Source organism: Plasmodium gonderi, assembly GCF_002157705.1.
Source record: "Plasmodium gonderi DNA, contig: Chr13, whole genome shotgun sequence".
Classification (NCBI taxonomy): domain Eukaryota; phylum Apicomplexa; class Aconoidasida; order Haemosporida; family Plasmodiidae; genus Plasmodium; species Plasmodium gonderi.
In genome coordinates this window covers 679265-700295 of record NW_021628938.1, presented here as the reverse complement: position 1 = coordinate 700295, position 21031 = coordinate 679265, and the positions used below count along the sequence as shown (strand labels likewise).

At 30.5% G+C, this 21031-nt stretch overlaps 5 protein-coding genes across 5 annotated transcripts; 3 read left to right on the top strand and 2 right to left on the bottom strand.

Annotated features, from left to right (window-relative positions):
- Positions 1–1990: 1990 nt before the first annotated feature.
- On the top strand, positions 1991–6406 carry PGO_131120 (hypothetical protein, conserved; the record flags this gene model as incomplete). Its single annotated transcript, XM_028689628.1, has 1 exon — positions 1991–6406. The coding sequence occupies one exon, from the start codon at positions 1991–1993 to the stop codon at positions 6404–6406; it is 4416 nt and encodes a 1471-aa protein (XP_028545429.1).
- An 835-nt stretch (positions 6407–7241) lies between these two features.
- PGO_131110 (hypothetical protein, conserved) lies at positions 7242–8669 on the bottom strand (the record flags this gene model as incomplete). Its single annotated transcript, XM_028689627.1, has 1 exon — positions 7242–8669. The coding sequence occupies one exon, from the start codon at positions 8667–8669 to the stop codon at positions 7242–7244; it is 1428 nt and encodes a 475-aa protein (XP_028545428.1).
- Positions 8670–9951: 1282 nt separating this feature from the next.
- PGO_131100 (general transcription factor 3C polypeptide 5) lies at positions 9952–13352 on the top strand (the record flags this gene model as incomplete). The annotated part of the gene is made up of 2 exons (XM_028689626.1): positions 9952–9992; positions 10046–13352. The coding sequence occupies 2 exons, from the start codon at positions 9952–9954 to the stop codon at positions 13350–13352; spliced, it is 3348 nt and encodes a 1115-aa protein (XP_028545427.1).
- A 2101-nt stretch (positions 13353–15453) lies between these two features.
- PGO_131090 (hypothetical protein) lies at positions 15454–16923 on the top strand (the record flags this gene model as incomplete). The annotated part of the gene is made up of 1 exon (XM_028689625.1): positions 15454–16923. One exon carries the CDS (start codon positions 15454–15456, stop codon positions 16921–16923), a length of 1470 nt encoding a protein of 489 aa, XP_028545426.1.
- Positions 16924–18009: 1086 nt separating this feature from the next.
- On the bottom strand, positions 18010–18624 carry PGO_131080 (hypothetical protein, conserved; the record flags this gene model as incomplete). The annotated part of the gene is made up of 1 exon (XM_028689624.1): positions 18010–18624. The coding sequence occupies one exon, from the start codon at positions 18622–18624 to the stop codon at positions 18010–18012; it is 615 nt and encodes a 204-aa protein (XP_028545425.1).
- Between the last annotated feature and the right edge of the window lie 2407 nt (positions 18625–21031).

Here is a 21031-nt window from a genome sequence, read left to right as displayed (position 1 = left end):
CATTTTTTTTTTTTTTTCACAAAAATGAGCTGTGTGATAAATATCGTACCCAATTTGGTACCACACACATACATGAACACAAACACGCCTAATGCATATCATCATAGTCTTTTTTTCCACCTTTCTCTATGCATAATATTTTGTTAAATTTTGTATAAAAAGGAAGAACAAATGTGGAATTGCGCAATTGTTTTCATGTGCTTAAGTCCCTTGGACAATCCCACAATATTTGTGAAATATATTTATATATCATTTTTCGTCTACAAAATTGTTAGCAGAATTATAAAATTTATGATTTGCTTTTTTTTTTTAAATTAACAAAAAATGGTCGAACATACCTTTTCTTAAGTGACCCTATTCAAATGGCTTAAAATCATTCCTTTGTAAAGGTTTTGTATTTTTTTGGTATTACAGCCATTTTACTCGATATCTCAAATATACTCACAACATTTTACTAAAATTGCATGTACCTGTTGGGGTCTTAAATAGACAAATGGGAGATTGTGGTGCCATTAATCGACACGTAAAAAGTTGCAACGATGTTTGTGTTTTCTTATTAACCCAGAAATTTCTATACAAAAACGAAGAACAAGCCCTTTTTTTCTGTAGATTAAACCGATATAAATAAATACATAACATAACACAACAATAAGCATTCCAAAATATTGTTTTTCTTTCTTTTTTTTTTTTTTTTTACATGTGACCATACAATGTTTGGAAGCACAAATCTACGATACTTTTAAAATATTGTTGTCAAAATGATTATAAACTTGGTAGAAATTGTTTTGTATCAAAAAATAAGTCATTACAAGACTTCCGCTTCGGAAACAGACGAATAGAATAATTTTTTCAAAATGTTAACTTAAAAAAAAAAAAAAAAAAATTAACCTTACTATTTTTATTTTGCAACATCCATGAATTTCCTTTTATTAGGTGTCCCTGCCTTCAATCGTGCAATTTGCACAATTCGGTGGGGTACTCTCCTATGCTCAGTTCATATGTATGTGGCATAAATATATATATAATATTATATGCATATATATAGGTATATATTTTTATGCTTCTATACCAATTAGCCCCTTTTGTGCCATGAAAATGTGCCAATTCATATAAGTTTTCATATACATTATACAAGTTCACGAATACAGAAAAAATTAAAACCATACAAACCATACTATAATTTTGTTCTTTTTAGATTATGTCAAAAATATTATGGCAAAATGATTTTTTTTTTTTTTTTGTTTTTTTTACATAACTGTAGAACGAATAAATTTAGTTTAATTATGGCACTTAAAACATATTTATATTTTGTACGAATCACACTTTTTTTTCTTTTTTTTTTTTTTTTTCTCAAGTAGGGTCAAATATATAAATAAATGTCATGCAGTTAATCAAATAAGTCCCTATATATACATATATAATGTTATAAAAGAGGCATAACATTTTAGTTTATCTACCTCATATATTACTACCTAGCGTTTGTTTTTGATTTTTAATTAAATTAAGAGAACGATGATTCACCTATAATTAATTGTTTGGCACTCTTTCCCTTTGAGTTTTTTTTTTTTTTTTTTTTTTTTTATTCTTTCCTTCATCATTTCACTCATCTTTGAAAAGTATTGTTTTTTAGTGTTTTTTTAAAAAAAAATGATAGAAATGAAGAAGGAAAAAAAAAAAAAAAAAAACGTAGAGCAAGAGATATATTATCATATATGCATTTGTTTGGTTTTTTTTTATTTTTTTGTATGTGAAGACTTATACATATATTTAGGGAACTTCTTACATGTATATATACATATGTGAATATGCAATAGTAACTAAGTATATACAAACATAAGTACTGCATATATGCGTAGAACATAAACATATACGCATATGCCTATAATGCTTTTAAATAAAAAGGGGAAAAAAAAAAAACAAAAAAAAAAAAAAACCTCATGTAATGTCCTTAACCCATGAAAGCAATATTTAATTCAACTTGTCTTCAAGTATGTCACTAACACTTTTCTGTAATGACAAGAGGAGAAAATATTTGGACACGAACAAACCTGTTGGTCGTGTAGGTCATTCCTTACACAATTATTATGAGCTAAGTTCAACCGATGTAATAAGTAATTTTTCTTTAAAGGAAAAAGGACATCCCCGTGAAGACACTGACCTCTTGGATGAACGGGGCCAGGTGGATGAAGTGAAACAAATAAGAACTCCATATGCATACACATTAAACTCAAGTTTGGATCCAAATGGTGAGAATGGAAGAGATGAAGAAAGTCATATAAACAATGGAAAATACGAGGATCATATCAATAGAGAGACAGAAATGTGGGAAAAAGAAGAAATTAGTCGAAAACTAGAAAACGCAAATGGGGAAAAGAAGGAAGAAGGGAGAAACAAGAGAGGAGATACCCAAAACATGGGCAAGCAATGTAAGGAGGAGAATCTCAAAGGAATGGAAGTATCATTGGAATATTGTAAGAATGGAGAAAATTTTTTAAGAAATAATAACGAATTGTGTGATAAACAGGATAAGGTAAAAAAGGAGCATAATAATATGCTCACCTATGGAAAGCATAAAGTTGTCCTTTTTGGTGGTGCTTTATTAGAAGAAGAATTTGTAAACAATTATTCAAATGGATATTTACAATCCAAAGATGAAGAAGATGAAGATGTTAATAACGTCAAACGTAATATGATGCTTATGGAAAATTATCTACATAAAACTTTTAATGATGTATACATATGTGAAGAAGAAAATAATGATTTTGAATACTGGACCAAGGTGAAGACTCATAACGTACCAGAACCGAGAGCATTCCATGCTTCTTGTATTGTCAATTTAGGGTTAGATGGGGTTTTTTTATTTATTCACGGGGGAAAAGTAAAGAATAATAAATTGGCCAATAATCGATTATGTGCACTGAACTTAAGCAAAATTTCTGTTCGACGTGCAGGAATGAGAAGCGACAATAGTAGTGCACGAACCAGCCACCATGCCAGCGGTGAGTACACAAGGGCAGATCAAAGTGACACAACAAGTATTAGTAGTGCATGTGAAGAAATTAAATCTCCTAAACAGAGAAGCACTAAGTATCGTCGAGGCGAGTGTGAGAGCGATCGCCTTGTGTATGCTAACTTTCGGGAAGAGAACCAAAGTTCCTGCTTTAACAAAACTGTTATTAAAGATGATTGGGATGAAAATGGGAAAAATAGTGAAAATGAAAAAAATAACAACAATGGCAAGCCTGCAAATGAGCCTCCGGAGAGTCATCCCGGAGAAAGCCAAGCAGAGGAGGGAAATTATGAAAAATCATTTATTCACAAAAGCAGTGTTTGCATGAATGTAGAAAAAGATAAGGATAACGCAGAGGTATCATTAGTGACAAGTGAAAAAAGGGATGTTGATGGGGGAGGAGAAAAATGGAACAACAATAAACATTTTACCGGAAAAAGTAGCAATTGTATAGACAGTCCTACCACTACTGCCACTGCTACCGCTACTACCACTACTGCAACAAAATTTTGTCACAAAGAGGAATCGTCAAACGATATAAAAGCAAATGTACCACAGCTAGGAAATGTTCCGCAAGAAACAAATGTTTTACTAAATAATAAAAAGAGAAAACGGACATCTTCTTCATCTTATTTGTTCTCTGCGTCAAACATTTCTGTATCATCTGCATCAGCATTGGTGACTTCGTCTTCGTCATCTTCGTCGTCTAATTCCTTGCCACCATGTAATTCCCGTTTTTTTCGATCTAATATGTACATTCATGAAAATAACCAATTTAACAATGAAGTAGAAGAAGAAGAAGCAGATGAAGAAGAAGATGATGATGATGATCATGTACTTGTAAATTCGAGAGTTCCAGTTAAAAGTTTACTCATGCAGGAAAATTCTCTCTCATGCAGCAGTGCCTCATCTGAGGACAACACGGATGATGGGGATGACTCATCCAGTTTAAAAAAAGTGAAAAGAATGTGGGTTCATATAAAAACTGCAGGAAAAAAACCAAACAATAGATATGGACACACCTTAGACTTTTTATATCCTCATCTAATTCTCTTTGGTGGAAATGAAAATATATATGATGAAGAAAATTTGTTTTTCAAAAATGATCTATGGGTACTGAATATAAATAAGTGTAAAACGAAATATGATAAAAATAGGAAAAAAGTTTTATATTTTAGCTGGCAAGAAATAGAATATCAAACGATTGATCCATTGGGGAGATATTTCCATGCTACTACCATATGGTATGACAGAGAAAATAATGTGAATAATTTAATTTTATATGGAGGGAAAATGAAAAACAGAACAAGTATTAGTAATAGATTATTATCCTTACAAAATAATGGAAATAATTGGTATTGGTCTATTTTGCCAGTTTACGTAGATCCGATAAATGAAAATCGATCATGTCATTCCTTGGCTTGTTCTAATAATTACATATTTATTATTGGTGGAGAAGAGTACAAATATAGATATATTGAGAAAATGCCTTCAGCTGTTTATTCCTTTAAAAATAAAAAATTTCAGTATATTAATGAATATAGTGCTAAAGCATGCCTAAAGTGTTTTATAAAAAATGAAACAATTTATTCATGGGGAGGATTTACTGATGTATCTTGTAATAATAATTTTATGCCTAGTAATTTTGTAACTATTAATATTAACCCTCATATTGTTTGTATCCAAATGAAAGAAGATTTAGGGGATGATTTTGATGATAACAACAACAATTTGTTTTTGAAAGAAGACGTGGATTCAGATGACAATATTTACAATCGCATGAATAAAAAAATTGTGAAAATACAAAATAAGAAAATGGAATTAGAAAAAGATTTACTCTATCAGATCAAATTGAATGACAATTTAAATCTTCGTATAAAATCACAGATGCACCATTATCAAAAGTTGGTGCAACTTTTAAATGTTAAGCAACTCCAAAATTCACATTTACTTAGCATGTTCAAAAGGCAAAGCGTTTCTGCTGAGGGAGCAACTGTTAGTGATTATACCGGAGTGTGTGATGGTTTAACATACATCCAAGGCCTCCATTTATCACACAGTGAAGATCACGGTTTGTCATACGACGCAGTTCAACCCATGCCATATGGCATATCACAAAGTTCATACCAAAACCTACCTTGTCAATCCTTGTATGAAGGGAACCAGCGTCTCTCTATAAACACTGTTAACCATAGCAGTTTTAATCGCAACAGTAATAACCTCAGCAGCAATAACCTCAGCAGCAATAACCTCAGCAACAATAACCTCAGCAGCAATAACCTCAACAGCAATAACCTCAGCAGCAATAACCTCAACAGCAATAACCTCAGCAGCAATAACCTCAGCAGCAATAACCTCAACAGCAATAACCTCAACAGCAATAACCTCAGCAGCAATAACAATTGCAAGCATTGCAATAGTGCAGATTTTAAAATGATTATCAATGAACAAGAAAATGTAATGAATCATTCCAGGGCAGATATAATGAACATGGCCACGAATGAATTGAACAACCAATACGAATGCAGTGTGATAAGACAAAATTCGGAAATGAAAAACACTTTGAGTGAATTGTCCATGGAAAACGTTGGTACATACAAAAATATGGCATCGAATGAAAACATTCAGAGTATTCCATATACAAACAGCAAAAATGAGAAGGAAAGTAGGAACATTGAAAATAATGAGTTTTCTCAATTGCAACACGAAGGAGTGGAAACAATCCCCACCACTTCCATATTTGGCATGAAAAATAATGAAGAGGATGAAATGGTGCATAAAGTAGACGAAAATTTCAGAAATGTTGGAAATAACAGTCCCAATCATCATCATCATAATGATAAGCAGTATAATAATTATAATCAACATCATCATAATAATAACCAGCACCATCACCAGCATCTCCCTTTTGAACAAATCGGAAATAATGACCTCATAAACTCACAGTGCCCCACGTCCTGTAGTATGCACGAAACTGTAATACTGGATAAAGACGGCATTCCTAGTAGTGAACATAAAAATAATAATTACTTCAATGGCTTCGACTGTATATTCAATGGAAAATACAATTCATTGGATTTGCTTACAAATAACAATAACATTTTTATATATGATCATTGTATGACCAACTTGGATCAATTAATAAATAGCCCACAAATTATTGCTAGTAATAACACAATGTGCAATTCTTCATCAACAAATAGAGATGTTATTTATAACGAAAAAGAAGTAAGCAGTGTTAATTATGGCAACAATGAAAATTCGCAAGTCCAAACTGAAAGTAGTAGTAACGCACAAAGAATGACATCAAATCAAAGAGTTCGTAGAAAAACAGCAGAAAAGTGCTTGCAGTTGATTGAGCAAGATCGATTAAGCAGGATAATGAGTGAAAAATAGCTCAACGTATGTAGGGGGTAGAAAAAAAAAAAAAAAAAAAGTATAAAAAAATAAAGCAGTAAAGCAATAAAGCAGTAAAGCAATAAAGCAGTAAAGCAATAAAGGAGTAAAGCAATAAAGGAGTAAAGCAATAAAGTAGTAAAGCAATAAAGCAGTAAAGCAATAAAGCAATAAAGAAGTAAAACAAAACAATAAAACAGTAGGTTAATTTATTCTCAAATTGGCAAAAAAAAAAAAAAAAAACATTTAGCTAGATAGAGAAAATAACCACACCTGCCACTTTTGCTAATGTGCACACATGTCTGCACACCATTTTGTTAATACGTTATGATATATGCTATGACAAAAATTAACAGTCCCCAAAATTTGTGTAATGTTGTTTGATATAATATAATGTTTTTTTTGATTTGACTCATTTTATTTCTCTGATTTTGTCCCGTATATTTCATTTCATCCGTTTCATGCACACCATATGATATTCTACATTTATTTATGTGTAACAAACTTATGAATGAAGCGAATCACATTTTAAAATATATATTTCCCACTATTTATGAAAATTATAAGGAAAAATAACAATCGATTTTTAAAGATATATGCTTCCACCCCAACTTCAACCCCGACTGCTTTGCTGTTCTTACTGATGTAGGAAAAAAAAAAAAACCTCCTATAAAGTTTAGCCTTGTTCAAATTACCTACGGATTGCATTTTTCTTTTTTTTTGTACATTTTTTTAAGGTTCGGTTCTCCTAAATGTGTATCATAACCTCATATATTATTTTTTGTATTTCTCTTCAGCCCTTCGTGATATAATTCCCATTTTTCCCCAATTAAAATTAATGATAATTGCATGCAACATTTGATGATCTCGAGTGTTCAACTATAAATGGAAAATTGTGCAAATTAGAAGTGCATTTTTTCTGTGTTTTCCAAACCTTTTGTACATAATTGGTAAAAATATTAGATCTCAAATTTAGTCTTTCCTTACACTCCTCAAGGTTTAGTAAAAAATGAAGATTGCTCATTAAGTCTTTCGAAAAATATCTCCCCTTAAGGAATTCTATATTATCGATAAATTTTATTTTTAATAAATATTTCATCGGTTGAAAATTCAATACGGAGTTTGCATTTTTCATTTTGTACATATACCCATTTGATATATATATGTTTTTTTTTTTTGTCATCTCTTTACTTCTTATTTTCTTACAATATAGAACTAACTTGTTATTTTTCAAAATTAGCATTATCATATATTTACATATGCTAAGGATATTGTTTTTACAAAATATTGGATTAAAATAATGGGATTTTTTTTCTCCCTCCTTATTTTTGTCACTTTTACGAGAAACGATGATATAGTTTCCTACCATTTTTACATTAATGTTTTGTCTGTATTTATGTCTATACAAATTTGAAAGTTGTAATTTTTCATTTGGAGTTGATACCATATTTTGTGTTTTATATTCTCTGGGGTTAGGCAGATAATTTCCCTTTTGAGTTGTCTTGACATAATTTGATAAAAATCTTTCTAAATACATTCCCACAATATGCATTACACTTTGTCTATCATGTGCGTATTCATAATTCTTGGTTATAAAGAAGAACAAAGTTTCACATAAAAAAGAAAAGTGAAAATTTACAACATACATGTAGTTTTTAAAAATATCAAGTAAGATATTAAACTGGTCAGAAATAATTTCTACATTTAGATTATTCTCTACTGTATGATCGCGTTTCTTAAAGTTCTGTATTCCTTTCATTAAATGTAACCTTTTCTTCATTTCAATTGTGCATTTTTTACCCTCATCACAGCTGCTACTATAGATACCTTTTCCCATATACTTAGTTTGTGCACACTTGTTACACTTAACATTGCAGTCGTTAATTAAAACATTTAAATGGTTTACATATTTCAAAATAGGGATTTCGAAAGAACGTAATAACACAAATCTATAAATATTTGCTCTTATGAGTGCTTTTAAAATTATGTTTATTTGATATAAGCTCAAATCATTTTTTCTTTTTTCTGCAATATGTAATAAATATTTGTAAAAGTACACATTTTTGTGCCCCTTTAACACACCATTCTGAATAATTCTGTGCAAATTCTGTATATTTTTGTATTTATTCCTGCACCTTTTGCTATTATTACTTGGTATGATGTCTTCATATTCGTTTAAAGCCACGTCGATTCTATTTCTTACATCGTTTAATAGGAAGCGATGGGTGTTACTTGTTCTTTTTATTCTCTCAAATCTCAGCATTCTTTATTTGTGTGATCACTGGTTCTCTCCCCTGTCGTATGGCATTCGTGCGTGTATGTTAGGCGAAAATGTCCTACGTTAAATGTGTGTGAAAATGGTTGAAAAAGAAGAGAATCTTATTCCCTCTTCGTTTGTTTCTTCCTTCCTTCCTTTTTTTTTTTTTTTTTTTTTTTTATTTTCTTTTTTTTAAACCTTTGTCAGCTTCTTATAAACTGTGTGCTAATTTACTCCCCGTTCAAAGCGATTTTCTTCCCATTTCGATAGCTCTTTATTTTCACTTCTTCATGCTCACTTCTTTATTTTCACTTCTTTATTTTCACTTCTTTATTTTCACTTCTTTATTTTCACTTCTTCATGTTCACTTCTTCATGTTCACTTCTTTTTGCGGACTCACTATTTTGTATATTATTTTTTAAACACCATAATTTGAACGTAGAAAAGTTATTCCCCTCCCCTTTTTGCATTTTTCAGGCATTACTCTTTATCTACACTTCATACATATGTTTTTATATTTCCCTCCTTGTAACCCTTTTGAGATTTGGCCCTATTTACAACGCAAATTATGTAAACACTTTACATATGCACCAGTTTGTAAATGTCCTTCCTTTTTTTGTTCTTTCTTTTTGCCATAACATATATTACTGGTTTAATTTTTTTTCACATAGAACAAGATAGATAAATACACATTTGCATGTTATCGTGTGCATTGCTAATTATTTTTTTTTTTTAACTATGTTTTATTTTTTTCTCTCTCAATTTTGTCACAGCAGCGTGATGGTTAGAATGTTAGCCCATGTGACATTTACCCAATGTATTAACTCTTCTTGCTCTGTTTTGCACCTACCTTAAATTGGTCGAATAGGGTATTCTTTTAGTTCATAGCAATATTATAATTTGCAAAAATGAAATAGGGATTAAAGAATATAAAAATCACATTTACACAGCACACGTATACACAGGGAGAGGGGCAACAGAGAGAGGAGCAAAAAATAGAGGAGCCAAAAAAGGGAGGAGCAAAAAAGGGAGGAACAAAAAAGGGAGGAACAAAAAAGGGAGGAGCAACAGAGAGAGGTGCAAAAAAGAGAGAAGCAACAGAGAGAGGTGCAAAAAAGAGAGATTGTGGAAGTCATCACCCAAAACGGAGTTCCATTTTTAGCCATCTTCCGGCCGGAAAAACAAAATAAAACACCACTTGATATTCCTAAGTTTATATCTTAAATATAGCCCAAGATGAGGTACATAAATATGCGTTAAAACCAGAAAATATTTCCATTATCATGATATGTGTAATGTAACATATACTTCTTCTTCTTGTGTGCGTGTGTTTTTTTTTTTTTTTTTTTTTTTTTTTTTTTTTCACTTGGGCGTGTATAAAGCCAAACTGCACATATAAATTTAGAACTAAGTACTGATATGAGCCGGGAAAAAGTTGAAACTATAAACGACGACTTGTACACAAAGGAAGCAAGGGAAAGTGAACGAAATGAAAGCGTCTATTTTGAGAAAGTAAGAAAGAATGAATACATTTGTGTAGAAATTCCAGGGAGAGTAAAAAAGGGAAGTAGTGGATTGTCTGCAGTTGAAAGCTTAGGAGGAGTAAAAAAAATGACAGAACTATTCAATTTTCATTACAATGGATACAGAACTAATGAAAATTTAATTTTAACAGTAAATAGTAATGATATGTTTTCATCATTTATATCAGCTAATTCAGCAAAAGTGTATAATGTGTTAATTAAAATTAAAAAAACAAGGAAAAATGTATACAAATTTGAATTTCTCGGCTTTGTTCGATATCTGTACTATTTTGACAATATGATCGATTTTTACTACATCCCCACATTTTACAATAGGCACGATTACGACATCAATTATATGCAGTATTTAACTAGAGGAAGTCAAGAAAAGAAAAGGAAAAAAAAAAAAAAAAAAAAAAAAAAAGAGCAAAAAGGGGAAGAAAGAGTGAGAAAAAAAGGCAACACTTGTGACATTGTAGAAAATATTAACCAAAATGGTAGTAAAGATCTAATCATTCTTAAAATCAATGAAAACATACATAACCAGGCATCATATGTTCAAAATAAAGGAGCATTAACCGATATTACAATAAACCAATTTCATCCTCATCAAAATGGTGACAAAGAAAATATGTCCCATATGAACGATTTTTTAAGTCGTAAAAGTTGCAGCATGAATAATATGACAGATATGTGCATGCATAACTCTAATACGCAGTATGTGAATTTGATGAATCCTAATATGAACCCATATGAACAATCCATTTTTAACCGAAATTATTACCCTCAAAATATAGCTACCTACGAACATAGATATTCCACAAATATGAACAATATTATTAATAGGGATCATAATAAAGACACGAATTCCTTCTTGAAGAAATATTGGAGTAATACAAATAATTTAAATTTCTATGCCCTTAATTCGAATACAGGAATTGCATATGTAGGCGGGAAATCGAGAGATAATATCTACGCAATTGCTCCTGAAGAAAGAATAGAAAATAGACAAAAGGTCTCCACCACAGACATGCAAATTTATGAAATGAATCCCAATAGGAGGAATTACAATGGTAGCGCTTTTCCAAATGGTAGTAGAAATGGTAGCCCATGTGGAAGCCAAAGTTTAAGTCCACACAAGAGCCGGCGAGTCAGCAGGGACTCGAGCCACAATGTGAAGGGAAAAGAAGCTCGAAGGAATCGAAGAACCGTTAGCGAAAGTGTAAGAAAAATAATAGGAGAAAATGTGAAAATGAACAATGCCTGTATTGGTAGAGCAAATATAAGGGGAAAATCAAGTGTGGCACATATAAGTACCGAACCATACTTTGCAAATATGGAATCATTCCTCTTTCAAAACTGCCGAGATAACTACATGGTGCAAACCGATAATCAGGAAGATGATTATTATTTTACTGATACAGATGAAAATGAAATATATAAAAAAATAATAGATTCTAATAAGTACACTACACTATTTGATAAAGTGAAAGAATGTGAATATTCTTCAGATGAAAGTGAAGGATATGAATTAAATTGTTGTATTCATAGCAAATGTACAAATCCTTATTTTTACAGAAATTATGAATCTAAGACAACCAGCAAGTATCTTAGGGAATACAAATATTTAATAAGTAAATATACTTCACCTCTTTATTCACAAGTTGAAGCCAGTGCAGGTGAAATGGAAGAATTCATTCAAGAGTTAATCATGAGCAAAACTGAAAAAGGTCAATCAGCTAGTGCCACACAAAAGAGCACAGCCAAATTTTCCCAAAGTAGACATGACATGTATGAAGAAGAAATGCTCAACACTCAAGAATTGCATAAGAACATGGATTCACATTCCCATAACGAAGATGTGAAAGACGCTTATAAAAATATCCTTGATAGAGAGACTTTTTCTGCTGCAGGTGGCAGAAGCGTGGGAGAGCATCCTCATAAACATAATGTTCAAGCTTTGCGTGACAGTAAAATATTTTCTCCCGCGTACAATGATGAAGAAGAGTTACTTATACGTCCGTCGGCCCTCAGTAGTAACCTGCAGGGTGAAAAAGAAACAGATGAATCAAGAAGCGTAAGTCGAATTATGAACTTATCAGACAAACCTAGTAACCAAATTATAGTAATAAAAAAAACAGTCCACTGTAATCCGATAGCCAAATTTGATGATCCTACCCTCCCATGTGTACCTTTCGATTCTGCATTAAAAAAATACGTTTCTGACAAGTTATATAAAAAGGTAAAAGAACTCTTTGAAGTTAGACCTATATGGACAAAGGAAGTTATATTGGAACATCTTGAAAATGTGAGCACCTACTGTCTCAAAAGTTGTTTTTCACGAATTTGCTTTTACTTCGCTGACGGGCCATGGAGACGTACATATTGTAAGTATGGATATGACCCTCGGAAAGACCCATCCAGTTATATTTACCAAACTATAGATTTTAGGGATAATTATTTTAAAGAAATTAAGACAAAAAGTGCAAATGAAATCAGCAGAATTATTGTTAAAAAAAAAAATTTCATCGATAATGTAGTTACAAAAATAATCAAAAATCTGCACAACATTAGGAAAAAAAAAACACATACAAAAGGTAAAAAAATAAATGCTTCTCAAAGGGAGATTAATATTGTAGATAAAAAGCAAGAAATTAAAATGGAAAAAAATGATAAAAGAGATTTTAATGTATATTCCGAATGGTCACAAAATGTTTTTGAAAATTATGACAATTATGATGATACTCAAAAATGGGACAAATCAGTTCACAATACATCAACTGATAGTGAATATCCAAAAGACATAAATGATCTTAAAAATATGTTCGACATATATTCAAGTGTTGATTCTCCAGTTGATGAAATCACCCCACAAATGAATGAAGAAATTAATGATATATTTCAGTTTTTAAAAAAATCAATTACTTTTCATCTTAGAAAAAGTTTCTCTGCCGAAACACATTTTTCTATAACACCCCTAAAACTGTCAACCGTATATCAGTATATAGACATATATGACAACAATGTCTCAGATCATTTATTAAATTTGAAGACGCAGGAAATATGTACAAAGGAATACGGATGGATGGAATGTGAGGATATAGCTAAAATTAGAGATATTTTGTCTGTCAGAGCGGTAACACTGAGGAGGGCCCACATTAAGTGAAGTATTGAAGCATTGAAGCAGTAGAATGAATAATTAGGGTTACCAGATCTGAGGAAGAGGATGGAGAATCAAGGAGTGAGGGGATAATATTTAGAGTAATATATGTTCCCCATTCCTCAAATTTGCACCCCATTTCGCCGAGTCCCAGTATGTATTTTTCTGTAAATTAACATTTTCTTGCAATTTCTTCTATGCAGAGTATGTAATGTTTTAAATTTCCACAAATGCAAAAAGTTCCATTACTTGTAATCTGCATACTGTTTTTAGTCATTTGTCTTTTCTTTTCCTATGCGAAACTTCACCTACACAGTGTTAATGTCTACTTTGTGTTCATGCATGAATGTATTTTCCCATTCTTGTAATTTTAGCACCCATAAATGGGAAACACACGCAGTCGAATTTTTTTTTTCTTTTTTTGATTTATATTTATGCACACATATTATAAAGGCATAATTAATGTTTTTTTTTTTTTTTTTTTCTTTTCTTATTATTTACATTGTTGTATGGTCTACTTTATTTTTGCTTCGTTATTTTTTTCCCCACAATTCCATTCCAATTTCATTCGTCCCACATGTGTTGAAAATGTGTACATAAATACATGTATATGTGTATATATATATATGTATATACATTTTTAATTAAAATTTTGCCTATTTTTCAAAAACACATGAAAATCTTTTTAAACAAAAAAACAGCTGATTAACATCTCTTAAAAAAAAAGAAAAAAAGATGGTTCGCTTTTCCGTTAAAGTACATGTCCCAATTGGGTTTTTACTCAAAGCGTTTTTTCTCATTCATTTGTAAAAAACGTCATTCTTTAGGAGTCCATGTTGCGTTATTTAAAAATGAAACGGAAATATCTCGAGGGGTAAAATGTAGCTATAAATGGGCTTGAGTTATTTTTGTTTTATTTCATTGTTTTCAATATTGTTAAGGTTATTTTCGTAGCTGCAAGTTTTTTTTTTTTCTGAATTGTTCATATAAAAGTTCACAAAATAGAAAAGATTTCAAGAAAACTAAAGACAAGTAACAACCCCTCTCCTTTTGAACAAAAATGGATGAATATTTTTAAAAATTTGTTGCCTAAATGTTTTTCCAAAAAAGGCACATTACATGGAAAATTATAGACTACATTATTACCTGTCTTTTTTTTTGCAATTTTCAAATAATTTCATTTAATCACAAAACAAGAATATATCTGCACAAGTTTAGTAAATCGAGAAAAAGTGTATAAATATGATACATTATGTTTCCCATTTGTTCCTTCCAAATTGATTAAAACAAAGCAATCAAATTGGATTTTAAATTTTTTTGTAAATTAATTCTTGCTACAAACTCTCACTTTAAGTAACCATTTATGTTAAGGAATAGCATAGCACCTTTTTTGTTATGATTAAGTTTTATAAAATATATGTTTCTATAAGTAATGCACACTTTTCTTACATTTTATAATAACAACATTTGTATGTTACACTTCTTATGAATGCACATATAAAAACGTTCATATCGTGGGATAACGAGAGGCCCTCATACATGTGAAAGAACTTTGCGTTTTTTCAAAATGGCCATTCATAAAAAATTTGTTTTGCGTGTTCGTATGTGTGCATGCATAATATGTACAACAAACAAATTCATTCAAAAACGAGGAAGATCATGCACAACGAGTGGATTTTATGACACACCCAGATCAACCTGTTAATACATGGCGTTTCGAAACCATTAAACAGAAAATATTTATTATTATTTTTTTCTTACTATTTTTTGGTGTCATTTTTTTCTTGCTATTTTTTGGTGTCATTTTTTTCTTGCTATTTTTTGGTGTCATTTTTTTCTTGCTATTTTTTGCTGGTTATTTTTTTCTTGCTATTTTTTGCTGGTTATTTTTTTCTTGCTATTCTTTTTATTCCCCCTTTAAGACACAAAGACAAAAACTACCCCAGTAACGAAACAGCATCATATGCGATGAACAACAAAAATAAAGCGGACACACAACTTTTTAAAATTCTAAAAGAAGTTCAAAGCAAAAAAGTATGAATTTTTCGCATAAAAGAAAATCAGAAGTAGTGATAAGAAGTTAGGGAATATAAAAATCGAGAAGAAAATGCACGTTAACCAAGTGGATGCGGGAATTGCTCCTATAGCAGAAACATACTTCAAGTCAAAAAATAAAAATATTAAAAATGTGCAGAGGCATTACGTATCAAAAGAATATACAGAGTTAGTAAAAAATGTGCCAGTACAAAAAGAATTAAGGAGTGAAAAATATAACATATATAATGACTACCCTAACTGTGAAAAAAAGTATAAAAAACAGAAAAAAATATATCAAAAGGTAAATGAAGCAGATACACAATTGGCTGCAGAACCAAATGTTAATGAAAAAAAATCGTGGGAAAGACAAAGTAACTGGATTGAACATTATAACCTTATGTCTGGCACCGACACAGGGTTATCTTCAAATGGTAGTATTGCAGATATGTATGAAACGAACTACGACTATTTCTCAAAAAGGAAGTGTTCAATGAGTGAAATATCATTAGAATCTTCCCATTCACGACAAAAATTGAAATTGGACTCAATCAGGAACAACCAAAATGATGATTTCGAAAAAGATAAAAAAGTATATATGCTTCCTAAAGTGTATGGAATTAGGCCATTCAATGTAGAAAGATTCAGAAATGGGAATATTTTAACAAATCACCCAAATAGTAATAAAAATAAAAAATTACAAATGAAGTACATGTCAAATGGTGTCTACCAGGAAGGTAGCAACAGTAATATCCCAATAACAAATAGCGTAATGAACTTCAACCCTTTAGTCTGTGTAAATAGCAGAAACAGTTACTATACATCTTTTAATAGGTATAACTGTAATGAAAATCAACATAGTTACAATCGCTCCAATAATTCTGGAAATTATTCATTTCATTATGATCACCCCCCTTGCGAGTTTCATGATAAATGTTTTCATACAGCAGACAAAGTTAACAAAAATTCACATTATTTGTATTCGACAAATAAAAGCATATTAAAATACCAAAATTATTTAAAAGATGTGTGTCTCTCAAATAAACATTATATGGAAGAAGAACTGAGAAAAAAGTGCTGCCATTATTTTCTTCCCCTTAGGAGGCCTTATTACCAAGAAAATTACCAAAGTGGGAACGATGATCCGAGATTCATTGCTCGTAAGCGTGTTACGCATAGAAGAGGGACACATAATAGTGATGTTAATTCCTATGATGATTATATCGCCCATTCTAAATCGGTTTCTAATGGTGATTCTCCTGAACAAGACAACATTCGTACTCACCAAAATGGGGTAAAATATAAAACCTGTTCCTACAACTTGAAGAAACGAAGATCTAAAGGAAATGAATATTATCGAAGAAAAAATACCCTCAATAATGGAACATTATATTTAAGTAAAAAAAAAAAATTTTCGCAACTACTTAAGAATCTGAAATTGTTGGGATATGCCCTATTTTTTTGTTTCTTCATAAGTAATCAAAATAAATCAACAAAAGAAAAACAAACATCCATATGTGCTCGCAAAAATATGAAAAAATAAGACTGAAAAAAAAAAAAAAAAGGAGAATATAGAGTCTTAAAGCAGTGTCAGGAAAAAACTAGAATATATAGAAACATACATATGATATGTGTCTGTGTACACACAAAAATAGGAACGTTTTTCATTTCTATACCTTCATGAGTTCATATGCAGACATGTGAACCTCCTGCTTAGTAATAGCACATGAATTAGGAGAATATATATTCAAATGGAAAATGTGACATAAAATTTGAAAAGGCGATAAACATTTACGAAGAGGTACTCTTAACAAAACAGCTAAGCTTAAACAGGATACGGCGAAATGGTTTAATAAGTTAACGAAAAAGTGAATGAATATTTAAATGCACGAAATAATTGCAACTTCTATGCATATATAATTTTTACAGGTTTACGTTTGAATATATTAAAAGACGAAAGTATTTTGCTAAAATGGAAACATATAAGGGTTTGGACAAATTTAGTATTTAAAAGTGATATGCAGTTGGAGCTAGTTAAGTGGGAAGCTCTCCACAATGAAAAAAAAAAAAAATAATAATAATAAAATATTGCCTAGTCAGGTGCTTTTTTTTTTTTTTTTTTTTTTAGATTACACACAGCGTTACACAGAAATATGTAAAAAAAAAAAATTTAATCTTACATAGCTCCTTTGTTAGCACAATTACATGACACATGATAAGGAAATTCTCCATTCATATGTATATATGTTCACATACTTAGGATAGAAAAACGGATGAAAGAAATAAAAAAATAAATAAAAATTTACTGTGTCTTTTGAAAATGTCTTACGAGATCTACAGGAACTATTTTTTTTTTTTTTTTCTTCTTCTTCTTCTTCTTCTTCTTCTTCATTTTTGATAAAAATATAATAACTAAACATAGTGGGTTAGGAGGAAAATGCTCCGGGTTTAGGGTTTAACAAGAATTGCATGCTTAATTACACTTTTAATGAATGGTCGTCCTCCATAAATTTGGAAACAAACATATAAAACCTTGCACATAATCATATGTAAAAGGGATAAAAACCTATGTGCAAGTTTTTCTAGTACTAAAATATTCTAAATCGATCATTTTCGTGGAGCACGAGATTTACTTTACCATAGAGCTTAACGTGGAAAATATATCTGTTAAAACTTTCGTGTCATCGAAGCACATTTTGTGAAGAGATATAGCAAATATAATAGGCTTGTACTTTAACAAAGGGGCATGATCTTTCATAAATTTGGCACAGAACATTTCCAAAAAGGGATAATTCCTTTCACCAAAAATTATTTCAGTTTCTTGTTCCACCGAAAAGGGAAAAATGACATTGTGGGAATGTACCCATACAGCAAATTTTCCATTAGGTGTTATGAAAAAAATGGTGTAATTTTTGTACGAAACTAGAGTACATACATATGGAACAATCTCCTCATTATGATTAATGTTCACATTTTTTTTCCTTATCATTGGCATTGCATTATTTGGGGATTTTTTTATCTTACTAAATTGTTCATTTTTTTTATCATTCAAAATGCCCTTATTCTTATGTCTCGTGGGGTCTTTCATTTCATTATTTTCATAATGACAATTGTCATTACAGTTCAGGAAGCCTCTTTCTTCTATTCCATTTTTCATAAAACCCTCTGCGTAGTTTGAACCACCATTACTAGCCAGAGATTCATTCGGTTCGTTGCATTGATATGTATGTTGTTCCTTTTTCATCCTGCTAAAATTTCAGTTTCGTTTTCAGAAAGTGCTAACTCTGGTAATGCATTTCACTGCCTTGCTCTCTATGCACATATATATATATATATATATATGTATAGTATTCCCGAAAGATGACAAACGTGAGGGGGAGGTGCTAATATTCTTCCATACAAGTTTCACATGCACTTGCCGATGATCATATGCTGTGATAATTTTCTATGCCCTATATTAAATGGAATCCTCTATAATAAGTCGTTTTTACATGTATTAAAAAAAAAAAAAAAAACTTATAATTTATTAGTAAAATGAATTTTTTTATTTTTTATTGCTATTGTTTGTCAGTGTAGTTGCTAAATAATTAAGCACATGAACAAAGGTGGACGTGAGGTTAAAAAAATATATATATAAAGGCACAAAATTTAACCCTCATAAAATAGTGAGAACATAGGTGTTTATATACCAACATATAAACAAGTAGGTAATATTTTATTTACTTTTTCCTTGAAGCTCTATTTATGGGCCTCTTTTTTTTTGCCACTCTGAAGGTTGAAAGTTTCCGATACTCTAAGGATATTTCTACCAATGCGCAGCGCACGCACCTTTCCGAAATTATAAAAAGCGTCACGTGTAACGTGACACGAAGCTCTAAGTGTTTTATTTCTTTTACATAATTTGCTTATATTGAAAAGTTGAATTTGTTTCAAAGCAAATTTATTGTGAAATAACGAAATGCTAAAAAGGAAAGAAATTATTTTAGAAAGAGGAAAAAATAAAAAAAAAGTAACAAAACTTTGATGTGACTATTTCAACAAAATGCAAGTAACTGCAATATGGAGGTTGCAATGAATGGTCCCTTGGAACCACCTGTTGGTTTCCGCACGCACATGCCTAGGTGCACATATGCACATCGCACATGTATATCATGTGTATGTATTGACGCAAGGGTATATATTTTTTTATGCTATAGGTATATAGGTATGTATATTTCTTTTTCTTCCTATTGTAACATAACCAGAATTCACATGTGATGTGGGTACATACATGGAAAATTCTTAGGTGCACACTTAAAACTAAAAGAAAACAAAAGAATCAAAAAGTTTAATAGGAAAAAATATATATATGAACGTCCGCATGAAAGAAAATAGTGAAAATTTAGTTCCTGTTTGGGGGTCCACACTAGAGCACAACAAAAGAAAAAAAAATAAAATATAAAAAATGCAAACAAGCCAAAAAACACATACCAAAAAGTAAAAAAGTGCACAAAACAAAAAAAAAAAAAAAAAAAAAAAAAAAAAAACAACAACAACAACAACAAAGTGTTCCAAAAATTCAAATTTTGTTTATGCTTGTTTGCTTTCGTTCCCGTTCTGTTTACAAAAGATGTAACATTAAAAGGGAATAAAATAAATCTAAGCATATGCTAAATAAGATGAGTGTGTATTTTTTTCATTTTTTTCCCTTGTAATTCACATTACATGGGCGTACCCTTTTAAAAGACAATACCTTTTCCCGCAGCTATTTCTGTTTCGTAAAAAATGGATTATCATAAAAATTAAGGTTCCTTTGAAAAAAGAAAAGAAGGTAAAATAATTACGTTCCTATATAAAAGCATATTTAAAGTACTCATGTAAAGGTAGCCGGTACATGGAACGGAAAATGTTCACTCTAGTAGGAATGACACGTCAATGAACAACACATCAACGTGCTATAGAAATATAAATTTCGGAAAAAGAACAGAAAAGATAAGGTTTGTAAACATAAAATATATCATTCACACAAAATGGATTAGTGAACTGAGTACAGAAAAGGTTTCTATCAGCTCAACCTTTCCTTTTCCTCATCTGTATCCAGTTATTTTACTTTTTTTTTTTTTTTTTTTTTTTCTTGTTAATTTTACTCTATTTGTTCTGTAAGAATCTTTCACTGAAATGTTTTTATTTTATATTATATTATTTTTTTTTTTTTTGGTTTCCCAACAATCAATTATTTTTGTATAACTGAACGATAGATTTAAATACACACACAGGATTCTTTTCTTGATCACCATAAATAATAAACAATTTTGTTTTTTCGTTTCTATAGGTAATATATAAATTCTAACAACTTGGTACACACTTAAAGTTTTTTTTTTTTTTTTTTTCTTTTTTTTCCTTTGCAATTTAAATGTGTTACCTATGTATAAATGATTAAGTGCATGCATATGAACATCTCTATATATATCTACCCCTATACTGAATGGAAAAAAGTTACAGGAGCACATATACACACACACACACACAAAAAAAAAAAAAAAATACTTTTATGTGATATATGAGACGTGTAAACATGTGGTGCATAATTTTTTCTAAAAAATCATGGTAGAACTATTTATAAAGAATGTTTATCTAAAAAAAAAAAAAAAAAAAAAAACGACATCAGTATG